This window comes from Ranitomeya variabilis, chromosome 5 (genome assembly GCF_051348905.1).
Source record: "Ranitomeya variabilis isolate aRanVar5 chromosome 5, aRanVar5.hap1, whole genome shotgun sequence".
Classification (NCBI taxonomy): domain Eukaryota; kingdom Metazoa; phylum Chordata; class Amphibia; order Anura; family Dendrobatidae; genus Ranitomeya; species Ranitomeya variabilis.
In genome coordinates, this window is record NC_135236.1 from 217743862 (window position 1) to 217761259 (window position 17398).

The window sequence follows — 17398 nt, forward strand, 5'->3', positions numbered from 1 at the left end:
AGAGGTGCAACAGTGGAAGGGGCTTAGCGGAGGAACTATGCAGCCCTCCGCAGCTCTGCCAAATGCAAGTGTGAAACCAGCCTTATACCGATTACAATGATACCTTGGTCTGTCAGTTTCCTAATCTATCGATGAACAACGTTTTGGGCAGCACTAATCACAGCCTCCCTTACACTCTTCAAGAAAGGTGTACCGTTTTCCTTCACAGTAAATCTCCCGATTAAAAGGGACTGTCAGCACAGAATGAAAGTTCAAACTAAGCCCGCCTCTCAGTGCTTCGTTGTGGCGCCAATTATTTAATTTATGCCAATAAAATGGCATAAATGTTAATGAATTTGTCAGGCAGCTTTGCCTATTTTAGCAAAGCAGGCCAGGACTGTCGAAAAAACGGCAACAGTCGCAAGCCATTTGTGCAGAACGTTTGACATTTGAAGGTGTATGCCAAAATTCTGTCAAAACCAGCTTAATGAATCAGGTCCAAAAGCGTCATCAAATCACAGATCCTGGAAGGCAAGAAATCCCCCAAGAAGCTCACTTATAAGGAAAAAGCTCTTTAGAATACATTGATCACAGTGACTTGGGGCTTCCTGGGCATTCACAAGGGAGGAAACTATGCGGTGGTGTGGGAGACTCTTGTGAAGAGTAACGGATCATTGGGACACAGAAAGCCGCTCAATGTGAAAATCTTTGATGCTCAAAGTGATATATTCAATAAGAAAATGGAGACATTCTAAGCAGCAAGGTGAAGCCTATATCCACATAAACGAGAACATGATGGAAGTCTACATTCTGGAACTAATTTGTTAAACGGGTTGTCTGGAACTTTCACATTTATGGTCTATCTTTAGGCTAGATCATCAATATGTGATTGGTGGGAATGCAACCCCCGGCATCCCTGCCCATCAGCTTTTCTCGGTACCAGCCGGTTTTGAGAAAAGCTGCATAGTGCGTGCGACCAGGAACTGTACATCTGCCCCCTATTCGCAAAAGTGGGTTAATGTGCAGCATCCACAGCAACTCCGCACATCCGGCTGCTGCTGGCACCAAGAACAGATGATCAGTAGGGGCGCCGGGTGTGCATAGGTCAATGTAAAAGTCCTTGACAACCCCTTTAAAAGGAATTTACTATAAAATCATGAAGCTCTAAAAAGGACTCCCAGTTATATCTTCTGTGGTAACTTCAGTACAATGTATTTAGTTTACGTTGCATTCTTTTAATGGCTTTATGTGAATTAATTGATGCAAATTTGCCCATTACCTCAATGGCAAAAGAAAAAGGTGCTGGTCACAAAAGCAAAAGGTTACATTGATTCATCACAATTTTCTTTACGCCAAAAGGTACATGTTACATATTTGGTAAAGAAAATTTCTGCATCTATTGGCAGGAAAAAGTCACAGGCAAAAACGTTCAGATTAGGGTCAAATCTGCAGCAAAAAAGCCAAAAGAATTGGCACTACAGATTTAAATCTGCACGTCAAAAATAAGCAAAGTGTGCACAAGACTACAGGATTCCGATTCACTTTGCTGGCATCAGGAAACCCTTCTGGCTTTGCTACAAATCTGCACTGAAAAAAACCGCAGCAAAACAACGTAACGTGTGCACACAGCCTTATTTTGAGGCATAAGCAATGTGTAAATACCACTTACTGGCCAGAAACAAGAACTGACATACAGTGTGCTCTCATTACTGCATCGGATTATTGTTATAGACTTTTTATCATCATCATATACGAGCACATTTCACACATTTTGATTAACAAATAGACACAATATTAGAATAAATCTATTTATTTACTGCCGCAGGGTAATTACCGTGTATAAGCATCTCAAACTAGTATTTATGAAACAAATATTCCAACATTTAAAATGATTCCATTGCTTTTCGATTGTAACGCATTTGTACAAAATATCAGACTGTCATTTTACATTTCATATAAATTATCCTTTATTTACATGTAATACTTTCAAGGAATAGAGTTGCAGCCACAAACATCAATTTCACAATGAATGGGAAAATACAAAACACCCCATTAGGATAAAACCTATTTTCTTTCATTTATACAATGTAGTAAAGGTAAGGTGCTTGACCCCTTCTCTAGTGCGTGGTCTGCATGGTATTGCTGTGAATATACTGCAGGCCCCTAGAACAGCGGTGGAGGTAAAAGCAGCAATATATTTCAGAAAATGACTCGGTAATAAGAAGAGGAGGGCACATCACTGGTCACTAGATAGAAAAGGGATAAGAAGTGGTATGTAACCACCTTCCATTTAGTCCAGGTATGGCTTCACATATTCAGAAATGGTATTCACAGACAATCACAGAATGTATGGCAATCTAATGTGTTTGGGAGCTGCCCATTCACAGATGCGCTGTGACAATACATCTATAATGTGCATGTACTACGTAATGTGTCACTTTCTTCCATCTGCCCACTCTCCTACTGTCCGGAGGTTAGAAAGAATGGGGGGCAGACAGAGTAATAGATGAACGCAGTATTTGTCTACATATATGGTTTGCAGGCTGTGCAATGAGAACGCAGTCTGCACATGAAATGCATATATAAAGCTATAGGATATAGAAAAATAACTACATACAGAATACTAGTACACTGTACTTACAAAGGTGCCAGGGTAAGATAGAAGCAGCGGTCCGGAAAGCCTCACTTTCGTCTTGTGCGAGGTCATCAGTGCGGTTTATAAAAGGGGGCTGGCTGACTGGCTTATTTCAATACCTAAGACAGCCTCCTCCTTTAAAAAGGAAGCTAAGCTACTGAAATGCGTCAGTCACCCAACATCCTATCACACACAGCACTATTTATATACTGACAAGAAACCTTCTGTTTTAAGCACAAGACAGAAGTGGATCTGCTAGGGCCGATCGGGACACCTTTCTAAATACAAGCAAGGGCTCATTCAGATATCTAATTTTTCTATTATGCAAAAAAAAAAGCCTGGAACAATTTTCATCAGTTTTTACCAGTAGTCTCTTTTTTTTTTTTCCATGAAACATGAAAATTAGGCAGCACCCGGAAGGTATCCGAGAGCTGATCGATTATTTGCTGGACCCATCGACTTGCGTTGGTGAGCTTGCACTGTGACTCGGGTCTAAATAGGACATGGTTCCGTGTTTTGATGCGGATATGAGAACACCCCCATCGACCATAAGTGTACAAGGCCTATCTGTGAAAAACACGGATAGAACTCATATGAAAGCGTGATGTCTGAATAAGCCCTAAAAGCAGCAATTCTAGTAACCGTTGTATGAGGAGCGATTGCTAACAAAATGTAAAGACTAAACATGCACGGCGCATTTTAATGTGTTTTTACTACAGTTAACCATGCAGCTATGAATTATGGTGGAAAAAGTAAAGTCTTGTCCAAGACACGATACCAGACCTGCACCATTTCTGCATTGGCCACTAAATGACGGCTTATGTACAATGACATGAGACCAGTGACAGTCACTGCTGTCATTACTTTACAATTGCATATTTCATTTTCTGCATAGAAACATACCACCCCCAGTACAAGCTCGCATGTACAGATCAGGAGATTATATACAATCAAATGCAAACGTTTGTCAAAGGGTCGTGTAAGGTACTAAGAAGTAAAGTGTCGTAGGCATAAAAAGTGTATCAGGAGGCCACATTGTAACCGGGACCAATAGTCCCATCAATTCTGTTGCAACCAAGACTTGAGCCACAGTACGCTTTAGGGTGCAGTCAGAAGTCTGTACAATATGGACATCGATCGCAACACAATGCTCGGACTGGCCGGCAGCTCCCTGACACGGGCGTGACAGCATGTATTTCTATGCAGCTGATCCAGGCCAGTCCATGAACTGTGTTGCGATCGTCGTCTGTGTTATACGGCAGTTTCACCGCGCCCTTACCCTCAGGAGTAGCTCCTACAGAACTGCTGGGGTACAAGTCAAAAGTGGCAGGCCTGTTGATTGTCAATGATAGATGTAGTTTAACAATTGCAAGGAGGATTAAAGGTCTTTCTGAAACTGGAAATTATTAGAATTCAACTTCTACATTTTCATATAGGAAAATAATTTAATAGTAGAAAAAAAAAGTCATATGGATTTACAAAGAAAGAGCAAATTACACGACTTCTCACATTACATTGTGACTTTGGTTACTTTGCAGAGAATACATTATTTGGTAACTAGGCTAAAAGTGAAGTAGTTTATATTTATATATAAAACTATACATGAGATTAACTGTAAACGTATAAAACTCTGTAAACATGTTGGTTCTGAGTAACCGTGCAACATTGCAAAAAATAATGTGTACACACTCTGGGCTAATGGAAGTGTTCAGCATATTAATACATTTCCCACCCAAGTACTGAAAAATATAGATTTCCTTTTCAAAACTATGTCCAAAAATTATCCATTATCAGCAACAAAAAACACAGAAGACAAGATAATTAAAGAATAATGTGGCAACATCACTCTTTGAAGTCTAAGTGGGGATGGGTGTTTAATTACATTAAAATTAAGACCGTTGCTCAGCCGGAAGCAACAGCCTAAATATGACAAAAGGGAGGGATTGATCTAGTCACTAATGTGCATTAAAGATTACCTGTCGTGAAAAGTGGCCAGTTTTTGGACTTCTGTTACCCTCGCTGCTCCTTAATTGCCCATCTTATTGGGTTTATTTTTATCCAGCATATGGTTCAAGAGATATAAGCCTTTTCATTTAATGATGGTTTTAATGGTCTTTACCCAAGAGGGCATGGCTCACAGGATTCCCTGGAGAGTAATGTTCGGTGAGCTTCACCCCCTTGGTAAAGACCATAAACATCAGTGCTAAATAAAAATGCTCATATCTCTGGAACCGTATGGAGGCTGAACAAAAAAAAACAAGACACAAACGAATATTTAGGGAAGAAGGTGATAAAAGCAGAGTCTGGCCACTCTTGACCTGCTGACAGGTTCTCTTTAAAGCTGTACAATTCACTCAGAATAACTAACATTTAATTTTTAGACAAATATTTGAGTTGCAAAATTTCTGCACATTATTCATACACGTATTACTGTAAAAAAAAAAAAAAAGAAAAGCTGTTAATATTTTGAAGAAGACACTTTAGGGAGTTACATGGCAGCCCTTTGAGCCAAAAGCATCACATAGGTAAGTGCCGAGAAAAGCATTTCTATTTGGAGACAGTTTTCTCTTACGGGAGCTCATCAATGGGGAACAGTATATTTTTAGCAAATTAAGTGTATAGAGACCACTTTAACAATGTAAATTTTGTGTGTGCTCATAAAACCGGGAACTGAGAAAGGACATATGTGGCTGAGGATGAAACTTATTAGACGGGTATTCACAGCATAAGTCGGCCTACAACTATGATAGAATTCCCAACCCATTAAACCACAAAGAAATGATACAGCTCCCCCACGGTATGGATGGGCTACTAACGGTACGTGGATTTCTATTGAGAGTTATGAGAATGGTATATTTTATCAAAAAGAGGTAAAATACTGAGTGGTTTCATGTGAATGTCACTTTTGGTATTGAAATCATAAAGACAATTTGTCAGAGAAGCTTTCGTGTCACAGAGGACTTTGCTCAATGTTGGGGTTTAGGAAGTTTTTTTTTTTTTCAGAATCTTTTTGTGATCATATTCATTTCACAGCTTATAATTCAGTAGTTTTAATGACCAAGTAAGATTGACGTCTGGAGAGGTAACCAATAGATCTAAGAGAAAGAAAATGCCATGTTATGTGAAACTTGGCGGATGATCCATGTGTAAGGCGGCGTACACACATACGCACTTGCTCTGTACAGCTGCAGAGGAATATCTTTCTGGTCATCTCCTATAAATAGAAGAACTTCTCTAAGAAAAAATTGCAAAAGTAAAACAATACAAGTTCCCTGGGGAAAAGACTAGTCTGAGTTGTAAACGCAGCACATGTCAACGCTCCATGTACTTTAGTCCACCCCATCGAAACCTTGAGCATTTTCTATTGCTATATGCAGCTTGTCCCATAGGTCCTCAAATGACTCATAAGGTGGCAAATCCAGGCGGTTAAAACTAAAAAAAAAAAAAAAAAAATATTTTGGTTATCTAGCAATGCAGTCACACAGCAGACAAATAGGACAATTTACACAAATAGCGCGATACAAGCAGTGCGTTTTTTTCTTTATGGCGTTCAACATGCGGATTTAATAATATGACCATTTCATAGTTGTGTTCTTATGGATGCAGACATTCCAAGTATTTTTTTCCCTTTTATACTACATTTACATTGTAAAGCATTTTTACTAGACAATCATGCTTGTGTTTGCCATCTATAATATAATGGTTGGAGCGTCACTCTGTCAGAAGCCTTTATAGACTGCGCAAGCACGACGCGCCTGCCCAGTATGGACCACAGAGTTACGCTGCCGGGGATGAGGATTGTGGCCCAGGAGATCGCGGTATGCGCAGGAGCGTAGCTACGGGGTGGGGGCAGAGGGGGCCAGAGTTACGCTACTGTAACTGTATTGGCGTGCACAGCGCCCCGATACAGTTACATTCTGTGGCAGAGCTGGGAGAATCACTCGCCCTGCTCTGCCGCCCGGTCGTTATAGGGCCCCTGAGCAGGCAGGGGGTGGGGCGGTGCCAGCAGTGGGCCTCCCGCCTGTCATCGCGGGGTCAGCTGTATCGGCACCTAGCCGATGCAGCTGACCGCATTGATGAGGGAAGGAGCACTACGCTCCTTCTCCCATCATCCCCCATCAGCGTCTGACGTCACCGACACTGACAGGGGGCGTGATGATGTCACTGCCCGCCGGCCGCGGTCTGGAGGTGAGCAGGAGCAGAGAAGGAACCAGGGAGAAGAGAGGTGAGTATTTATTGCCTTTCTTTATGGAGGCTGCCTGTGGGGGGGGGGGGGGGGGTGAGGTGCTGCCTTATACTACAGAGTCTGCCTGTGGGGGGGGGGGGGGTGCTGCCTTATACTACAGAGTCTGCCTGTGGGGGGGGGGATGCTGCCTTATACTACAGGGTCTGCCTATGGGGTGCTGCCTTATACTACATGGTCTGCCTACAGGGTCTTATACTACAGGGTCTGCCTATGGGCTGCCGTCTTATACTACAGAGTCTGCCTATGGGGTGCGCAAGATGGTAGCAGCACATGACAAGATTAGGGTGCAGGATGGAAGCAGCACATACCAGGATGGAGACCATATACCAATATAAATGCTCACCACCCGAGCTAGTTTTTTTCATATTTTTAAACATTTAAAAAAAATAAATAATTGATTAATTTATCTTTATAAGTTTGAGAGAGAAGTAAGAGGGTAAGTTCACACAAGGCGTTTTTTCAGCATTTTTTGCATGCTAGATTTGTCTCTTGTGCATGCTAAAAAAAAAAAAAAAGTCTATAGGATTCGGTTTTGGCCCCAAAAAAGGCAGCAAAACCTGATACCTGCGCTTTTTCACCACCAAGTCAATGGGTGAAAAATGCTTAAAGAAGTGGCATGTGCTCTGTGTCCAGAAAACGATGCAAAGCACAAAATACTGATGACAAAAATACAATCTGTGTGCATGACATTTCTGAAATCTCAGGCTTTGCTGGTACTGTAAAAAGCAGCTGAGAATTAGCATAAAAAAAAGCATTAAAAAAAATGCAGCAAAAACACCTAGTGTGAACATAGCCAAACAATTGCGAGGCACGGAATATACCAAGGTAGCAAAATAACAGAAAAATAAAACATTTTGTAGTATCAATAAAAAGAGAATAGGAAGTAATATACCGTATATACTTGAGTATAAGCCGAGAATTTCAGCCCATTTTTTTAGGCTGAAATTGCCGCTCTCGGCTTATACTCGAGTCATACCCGGGGGTCGGCAGGTGAGGGGGAGCAGCAGATGTCTAATTATACTAACCTGCTCCTGGCGCGGTCCCTGGTTCTCCGGGTGCTGGCCGCTCATTACAGCAATGAATATGGACTCCCATAGGGGTGGAGCCGCATATTCATTACTGTAGTGAGCGGTACCATGTGACCGCTCAATACAGGAAGAAGCTGCCGGCGCCGGAGAACCAGGGACACCGCGCCAGGAGCAGGTGAGTATAACGCAGTGCGTGATATTCACCTGCTCCCCGTTCCACCGACGGCCGCCACTGCGTCTTCCCCGTCTTATGCACTGACGCTCAGGTCAGAGGGGCGCGGGGACGCGATTAGTGTGCGCGCCGCCCTCTGCCTGAACGTCCGTGCAGAAGACACAGCGGCGGCCGTCGGTGGAACGCGGATCGGTGAATATAGCAAGTGCCCGGGGTTTGAGAGGTGAGTATGTCTTTTTTTTTTATCGCAGCAACAGCCTATGGGGCAAATGTCTGTATGGAGCATCTTATGGGGCCATGTGCAGCGTTATATGGGGGCAAATATCTCTATGGAGCATCTTATGGGGCCATGTGCAGCATTAAATGGGGCAAATATCTGTATGGGGCCATGTGCAGCATTATATGGGGCAAATATCTGTATGGAGCATCTTATGGGGCCATGTGCAGCATTATATGGGGCAAATATCTGTATGGAGCATCTTATGGGGCCATGTGCAGAATTATATGGGGCAAATATCTGTATGGAGCATCTTGTGCAGGGCCGTATTTAGGATTTCTGCTGCCCTAGGCACTTTTAGTGCTGCCTCCCCCTTTTGCGAGTATGACACTATTGGCAGTGACTTTAGCAAGAATCGGTGATGTGAAAGTCGCCTTTTGCAGCAGATCCGGCAGTTTTTCTGCATGTGCCGCGTAAAGGATCACTTACAGCAACACTGCGTTCGGCCTCATTCATTCCCTATGGGATTTGTGGCACTTTGCCATGATCTGGCAAATGCGGTACCATACCTCCCAACTTTTGAAGAAGGGAAGGAGGTATAAAGTGTGCGCTACGCGCGCCGCAGCAAATTTTAGGCCACGCCTCTGACCACACCCATTTCAGAACTAGTCACACCCATATCCACGTCCCAACCACAGCCATTTAGCACTGCTGATCACACTGTTTTATATACAATAATTATAAACGAAAAAATATGGCCACAGTACTCCATACTGTATAATGGCCACACATGATGCTCCATACTGTATAATGACCACACAGTGCTCCATACTGTATAATGGCCACAAATGATGCTCAATACTGTATAATGGCCACACATGATGCTCCATACTGTATAATGGCCATTGGCCACACATGATGCTCCATACTGTATAATGGCCACACATAATGCTCCATACTGTATAACGGCCACACATGATGCTCAATACTGTATAATGGCCACACATGATGCTCCATACTGTATAACGGCCACACATGATGCTCCATACTGTATAAAGGCCACACATGATGCTCAATACTGTATAATGGCCACACATGATGCTCAATACTGTATAATGGCCACACACAGTTCTCCATACTGTATAATGACCCCCCTCCTGTATGCATGGCTCATATTCCCCCCCTGCATGCATGGCTCATATTCCCCCCTGTATGCATGGCTCATATTCCCCCCCCCCCCCGTATGCATGGCTCATATTCACCCCCCCTGTATGCATGGCTCATATTCACCCCCCCCGTATGCATGGCTCATATTCACCCCCCCCCCCTGTATGCATGGCTCATATTCCACCTCCCCCCCTGTATGCATGGCTCATCTCTCCCCCCCCCTGTATGCATGTCTCATATTCCACCCCCCCTGTATGCGTGGCTCATATTCCACCCCCCTGTATGCATGGCTCATCTCTCCACCCCCCCTGTATGCATGGCTCATATTCCACCCCCCTGTATGCATGGCTCATCTCTCCACCCCCCCTGTATGCATGGCTCACCTCTCCACCCCCCCACCTGTATGCATGGCTCATATTCCACCCCCCCCTGTATGCATGGCTCATCTCTCCACCCACCCCCCCCCCCCCCATCTTGAATGGCGCGGCTTACAGTCCTCCTTCATCCCCCCTCCCCTGTCCCCCCCATCCCTCATACTTACCTGTTCCTCACCGCGCGGCCGCGACGTCCCTCTGGCTGTCCCGACTCCGCACCTTCTTCATGCGTGAGCGGTCAGGTGATACCGCTCATTAAAGTCATGAATATGCGCATATGGCCGGGGGGTGTCGTGTGGCGTTGGGGCGGGGTCGGTCGGGAGGTGACCCAGCTTTAAAAAAAAACAAGAACGAAAAAAAAACAAAAAAAACAACCGAACCTTGCTCAGGTGCCGCCCCTGCATTGTCCCTGCCCTAGGCACGTGCCCTCATGGCTTATTTTTATTTATTATTTATTTTTTTGCGGTATATATATATTATATATATATATATATATATATATATATATATATATATATATATATATATATATATATATATATTTTTAACAACATCCAACTTGGGAACTTGACACTCAGTAGGCTTGATCGCTCATTATAACACACTGCAGTAATTCTGTATTGCAGTGCATTATGCCTATGTGGCATCTAGGGTATTGAGCTTCCAGGATCAGGGCCAGGGCTTATGATGGCAGATGATTTATTAGCAGGACTGGGTAATACAGCTCTACTCATGGATGCTGATATTCCAGGTACTGGCGAGATCAGCTTGACGAAAATGAATGTCAGAGCGTTTTCTGTTAAAACATACTGGTTCCTGACGAGCGACGAAAATGTAAGTCCAAACTGTTTCACAGTTCTGTACAAGAACAGTTTGGGGAATTCCAATAGGCCTAGAGCCTACACAAATACTGGTCACCAATAAAGGTCCTTCCCATTTCCCAACCCTAGATTTAAAAAGGGGTTTTCCCCATTTTTAACTTTTTTCTTTAAAGAATTTGTCATGACCATGTTAAAAATAATGAAACCATCTGTTACGAGCCGCTGAGGCGAGTGATTGGCTGCAACACTGCTGACATGACGTCCCTGCTGACAATCATAGGAACAGCGGTGAAGACTCAGCGCTGGAACTGGGAAGAGTAAATAACAGATGACATTATAATTAAGGAGGCCATAACCCCTTCACATCCTTGGCTTTGGAAGCTCAGAGCTGTGCTGCCCTGTTAACCTCTTCATGACCTTGCGATTTTCCACTTTTCCACCCCTTCTTCCAAGAGCCATAAGTTTTTCACATAACTTTATGAGGGCTGGCTTTTTGCAGGATGAGTTGTACTTTTGAATGATACCACTCATTTTATCATGTGATGCACTGGAAAGTGAAAAAAAAAAATTCCAAGTATGTTGAAATTGCAAAAAAAGTGCAATTCCACAATAGTTTTTTAATTACCCTGCTCACTATATAGAAAAACTGACCGGTTACCATAATTTCCTAAGTCAGTAGGAGTACACAAATACCAAACATGTACAGTTTTTTTATTATTATTTAAGAGGTGTAAAACGCTTCCGAAGTATGCAGGAAAATAAATATTTCACTTGTGTCGTCATTTTCTGAGATCCTGAAAAATGTAAATGTTAAGCTGGGTGAGGGCTTATTTTTGTGTGACGAGCTGACATTTTTATGGATACTATTTTGGGTTAGATATGATGTGCTGATCGCCTGTTCTTGCATGTTAAGTTATTGCAATGCTGCGGTGGCCAAAAACCCCGCACTTCTGGAATTTTGATTTTTTTTTTCCTCGATACGCCGTTTATCGATCAGATTAATTCATTTTAGGTTTTGATAGATCGGACATTTACAAATGCAGAAATACAAAACGTGTGTTTTTTGTTTAATTTTTAATGGGGCAAAAGTAGGGTGATTTTTTAAAAACTTTTCTCAATTTTCTCTGCATTTAATAGTTTTGAAGCTATGATTGTCAGATTGCCTGTGCTGTAAATGCCATGTATAGCTAAAATCATGATCTCTTGTGAACACCAGCCACAGGTTGGCTTTCACAGGAGTAATGTAATGACATGCACGGAGGTCATCACCTGGCTTCTGCTAAAGGCATATGATGGCTGATCAAATCAGCCGTAATGTGTGGGGATAGAGGCGAGCTTGGAGTGTGAGCCCGGATCAAATGCAGGGACACTACTTTCGACGGTCCTTGTACGTCAAAGGTCATGAATGAGTTAAAGGTCTTGGAATGTGTTTATCCCTCTACTCTGACTTACAGACTAAATCATATATATTGGAAATAAAAAAAACTCTTGTAACTCAAAGAGTAAATCACCATGTGTGCGCTCTGGGAAGTTTGTCAGGTGAGCCCCATTTTTCAACTGTAAACAACTGTGGTCCATTTGAGCCTGAAATGAAACATCACAGGAGTTAATGGCAGATAGAGAAAACTTCTCCGTAGAAATAATGCTATACATCACATTGCTTAATACCAGTCACAGCTTTATGGTAGAGACTCTTAGAAAAACACAGCGTCATAGTAATTAGAAGTATTCTGTAGGATGGCTGCTGTATTGGCAGTAGTGGATTTTTGTGGAATGGGACATTTAGCTATAAAGTCTATTCTAGTGGAAATAATAGGATATCACAATATAGGGATGTAAATAATACGTGGCCAACAATGTGATAAGGCTGTTTCATGCTTTTACATAATATGTCACATCCAAACATCCAAAAGGATAATTGGAAGGAGGAGAGCGAAAACAAGGTGGTGGGATCTCTGAATGCAGAGCTGGATCTCACAACTCTCCACAGGGGCATCTGAGATCTGACTGCGAGATGTCACGTTATGGCGAGATATCACAGTGCTGAATCAACGAACATTGTTTGCGTTTTAACATAACAGTTACCGACCATTAACATTACAACGGCAGTTACTGATCAGTATCTGTTGTGTTAAAGCGCAGAAAGTGCTTGTGTAGCCAGAACTGCGAGATCTCCGAGACAGACCACAGATATGAGCATGGAAGGCTGTGGGATCCCACTTTACACGCAAACATCCCAAAACCGGGACGTTTAGACTAAACTTTTGCTAGAAAATTGAATACATTAAGGCTGGGGTCACACTGTGTTATGGGCGTCTGTTAGACAGACTACGTTACACCGCGGCATAAACGCGGTGTAACGTAGTCCGTTACGGCCGCCATTACTTCCTATGTCGGACGCATCGCTAGCGCACGCCCACTAGGGATGTGCCGTCATTGAGTGACGGACCCTGAGACGCGGGCTGCAGCGTTTCCGGGTCTGTCACTGCTAGCGCAGATAGAGCTAGCAGATGCTCTATCTGCGCTAGCGTGCTGCCATACCGGCACTTGCGCTTACAGCAGCCCGTTACCATATGTGTTGAACGGGCTGCTGTAAACGCAATGTGAACCCAGCCTAAGCTGTACAGTTTTGTCCCAAAATCTGAAGGATTTCTTAGTACCAGCAATGTGATTGAGAATCTTGAAGTCTCATGCACACATTGCTTATTTTTTTCCTTGCAGATTAAAATCTGCAGCGTGTAATTTCTTTCATACTGACGCATAGGGAAAAATCTGCACCAAATACACATGTAAAAACAAGTAAAAAAACACGTATGTTAAGCGGTGTTTTTCCTGCAAAGAGATGTAGAAATGGTGCACAAGTTTCTGCACCAAATACTTAATGTGTGCACATACCTTTAGGGAAGGTTTTGTTAGTAAGTTATTTGGTATAACCACCTTTTTGTGACTGCCCGCTATTTTCTTACATAAAAAGGGGCAGCCACAGATAGTTGACACATACTTTAACGTGTTATTCCCATCTTCATATATGGAATTTTACTTGTTTTTACAAGTCCTATGTTACAATATTCAATTTACAGCTTGTTACAATTTTCATCCCTTTGCAAAATATTAAAATTTCTCTCTTGCTTACATCTTGTTGCCTACAAGTTAGACCACCGCTGCTGGTTAGCTCAAATTAAAAAAAAGTTCTTCTTATTAGGGTATGTGCACATGTTGCGGATTTTGCTGCGGATTTTTCCGCAGCGGATTTTGAAAATCCGCAGTGCAAAACCACTGCGATTTTCACTGCGGATTTTCTTGCGGTTTCTTCTGCGGATTCCTCTGCGGGTTTTCAACTGCACTTTCCTATTGGTGCAGGTTGAAAACTGCTGCGGAATCCGCAGAAAGAAGTGACATGCTACTTCTTTTTTTCCGCAGCGTTTCCGCGCTGAATTTTCCGCAGCATGTGCACTGCGGTTTTTGTTTTCCATAGGTTTACATGGTACTGTAAACTTAGGGAAAACTGCTGCGGATCCGCAGCGTCAAATCCGCTGCGGGTCCGCAGCAAAATCCGCTGCAAGTGCACATACCCTTAGCACTGCGCATGTTCTGCTGTCTAGCAGCAGTGGTCAGTCTACAAGGCAATGAGCTGTAAACAAAAAGAAAAAAAAAAAAAGTGTTAATATTGCAAGAAAGGCTGAAAAATTGTAATAAACAGTAAATTGAAAAATTGCTTGTATGATGTATATACAAGCCCTATCTGATAATATCCATTAATGAAGAGGAGTATAAATGTCCACCCAAGCCTCACAGTCTCCATAAAAGAAGTCTTATTTTGTAATACAGGGATTTTTGTGTACTCTCCGTTCAAATCCTTTTCTCGGAGCCACTCATTGGGGGACACAGGACCATGGGTGTTATGCTGCTACCACTAGGAGGCTGACACTAAGTTAATACAAAGAAAGAGCTCCTCCTCTGCAGTATACACCCTCATGCTGTCTCCCAGAGAACCAGTTCAGTGCAAAAGTAGTAGGAGAACATTAACCACACATAAGAGTACAACATGTCAAACTGAAGAACAGGTACAAGCCACTAGGCTAACAGGGTGGGTGCTGTGTCCCCCAATGAGTGGCTCGGAGAAAAAGATTTTACGGTGAGTACACAAACATCCATGTTTCTCCTTCGCCTCATTGTGGTCACAGGACCATGGGATGTCCCAAAGCAGTCCCTGGGTGGGGAAAACAACAGAAAACATCAGGCTTCACGTAACAACTGTCTAGATGTGCGCCACCGCAGCCTGCAGAATTCTTCTGCCTAGCCCCACATCAGCCAAACCTTGGGTATGAACATTATAGTGCTTCGAGAAAGTATGTAGGCTGGACCAGGTCGCAGCTTTACAGACCTGCTCCGCCGACTCCTGATGCCGAATGGCCCAGGAAGCACCCACTGACCAAGTGGACAACACTCTGATCCCTGCTGGGATAGGCTTACCTCTGATGTGGTAGGATTAATGAATGGTGGAATGAATCCACCTACCTATCGTGGCCTCCGAAGCGGCTAGGCCCTTCCTGTGCCCCTCAGGAAGCACGAACAAAGAATCTAACCTTAGGAAGGACGCCGTCCTCGATACATACCTTCTCAGAGCTCTGACTACATCCAGAGTATGGAGAGCCCTTTCCACCCTGAGGACTGGAGTCAGACAAAATGAAGGGAGAACGATGTCCTCGTTAAGGTAGAAGGATGAGACAATCTTGGGAAAAAGGATGGGCACGGCCTGAGAACAACCTTGTCCTGAGGGAAAATAAGGAAAGGCGCCTGACAGGACAGAGCAGTCAGTTCCAGAACTCGTTGATTGATGTGATGGCCACGAGAAAAGCAACTTTCCAGGACAGAAAGGTGAGCAAAATGTCCTGAAGTGGTTCAAAAGAAGCTTCACGTAAGACTCCCAGGACCAAGTTAAGGTCCCAAGGGTCTAAAGGCATGCGGATAGGAGGGAAGCACATGTGTAACCCCCCTGAATGAACATCTTCACCTGAGGTTTTGTCGCAATCCTATGTTGGAATAAGACTGATAAGGCACATATTTGCCCCTTGAGCGAGCTGAGCGCCAAGCCCGAGTTCAGACCGGTCTGTTGGGACTCAAAAAATGTCTTCCAGGTACGATGATAAATGCGTACCGACATAGGCTTATGAGCACTGATCACTGTGGACGCAACCTGTTGTGAAAAACCAGCCTGGGTAAGAACCAGGATTCAATGGCCAAGCCGTTAAACACAGGGCCGCCGAGTTCTGGTGGTAATTCGGCCCCTGGGAGAGCAGATCTGGACGATCGATCCGGCAGTCGCTAGGGTACGTCGGTGACGAGGAACACCAACTCTGCGAAGCATGCCCATTGTGGTCAATCTGGAGCGACCAGGATCACTGGAACCCCTTCCGCCTTGATCTGATAACTCTCGGAAGAAGCGGCAGCGGGGGAAAAATGTACGGAAGATGGAATGGTCACCACGAAAGAACCAGAGCACCCACTCCTATGGCTCTTGTATCTCGCGACCGAGCTATGAACCTGGAGACTTTGGTGTTCAGTCTGGACACCATCAGATCCACATCCAGTGTCCCCCCAACGAAGACAGATCTGTTGGAAAACATCCGGATGAAGTTCCCACTCCCCCGAGGTGGGACCTTGGCGGCTGAGGAAGTCTGCCGCCCAGTTTTCTATGCCTGGTATGTGCACTGCTGAGATTACCGAGTGGTTCCTCTCTGCCCATCGAAGAATGCAAGATACCTCGCACATGGCCGTCCTGCTGCGGGTACCCCCTTGATGACTGATGTATGCCACAGCTGTGGCGTTGTCCGATTGAATTCGAATGGGTTGACCTGCTAGGAGATAATGAAACTGCAGTAGTGCTAGCCATATCGCTCGGATTTCCAAGACATTGATTGGAAGTTTAGATTCCTGAGATGACCAGTGGCCCTGAGCAGTGTGGTGACGAAAAACTGCTCCCCAGCTTAGAAGATTGACATCGGTAGTCACCACTAGCCATTGAACTGGGAGAAAGGACTTTCCTTGGTTGAGGGAAGAAGTCAATGTCCACCATCAGAGTCTGCCTGACCCGCAGGGATAGGCGGCAACAGCAGTCGAGGGAGAATGGGTTCCTATCCCAAGCCACTAGAAGAGCATTCGATTCTGAGTCATGAAGACCTTTTGGATCTGGATAAGTTGGAAACTTGGGCAGAAAGATGGCAGATGCGATTCAACAATGATAAATGTAAGGTTATACACATGGGAAGAAGGAATCAATATCACCATTACACACGGAACGGGAAACCACTGGGTAAATCTGACATGGAGAAGGACTTGGGGCTCCTAGTTAATGATAAACTTAACTGGAGCAGCCAGTGCCAGGCAGCGGCTGCCAATGCAAACAGGATCATGGGGTGCATTAAAAGAGGTCTGAATACACATGAGAGCATTATACTGCCTCTCTTCAAATCCCTGGTTATGGAGTACTGTGTACAGTTTTGGGCACCGATGCTCAGGAAGGATATAATGGAACTAGAGAGAGTACAAAGGAGGGCAACAAAATTATTAAAGGGGATGGGGGAACTACAATACCCATAGAGATTAGCAAAATTAGGATTATTTAGTCTATAATAAAAGATGACTGAGGGGCGATCTAATAACCATGTATAAGTATATAAGGGTGCAATACAAATATCTCTCAGAGGATCTGTTTATAGGGGGCATTCTCTGCGTCTGGAGGAAAGCAAGTTTTTCCAC

The 17398-nt window shown here is 43.9% G+C and overlaps 1 protein-coding gene across 5 annotated transcripts in view; it reads right to left on the bottom strand.

Annotated features, from left to right (window-relative positions):
- Nucleotides 1-1773: 1773 nt before the first annotated feature.
- The window catches only part of NEDD4 (NEDD4 E3 ubiquitin protein ligase), a 175650-nt gene continuing 160025 nt past the window's right edge, over nt 1774-17398 (bottom strand). For 3 of the 5 annotated variants that reach the window (XM_077263795.1, XM_077263793.1, XM_077263794.1), the window contains 2 exons: nt 12151-12223; nt 4038-6046 (listed from right to left, as the gene is read on the bottom strand). In XM_077263795.1, coding sequence (XP_077119910.1) covers nt 5944-6046; nt 12151-12223 — 176 coding nt within the window. In that variant the 3' untranslated portion in view covers nt 4038-5943. Of the gene's footprint in view, nt 6047-12150; nt 12224-17398 lie in introns of all 5 variants that reach the window. The other 2 variants (XM_077263792.1, XM_077263791.1) reach the window with 2 other exon arrangements.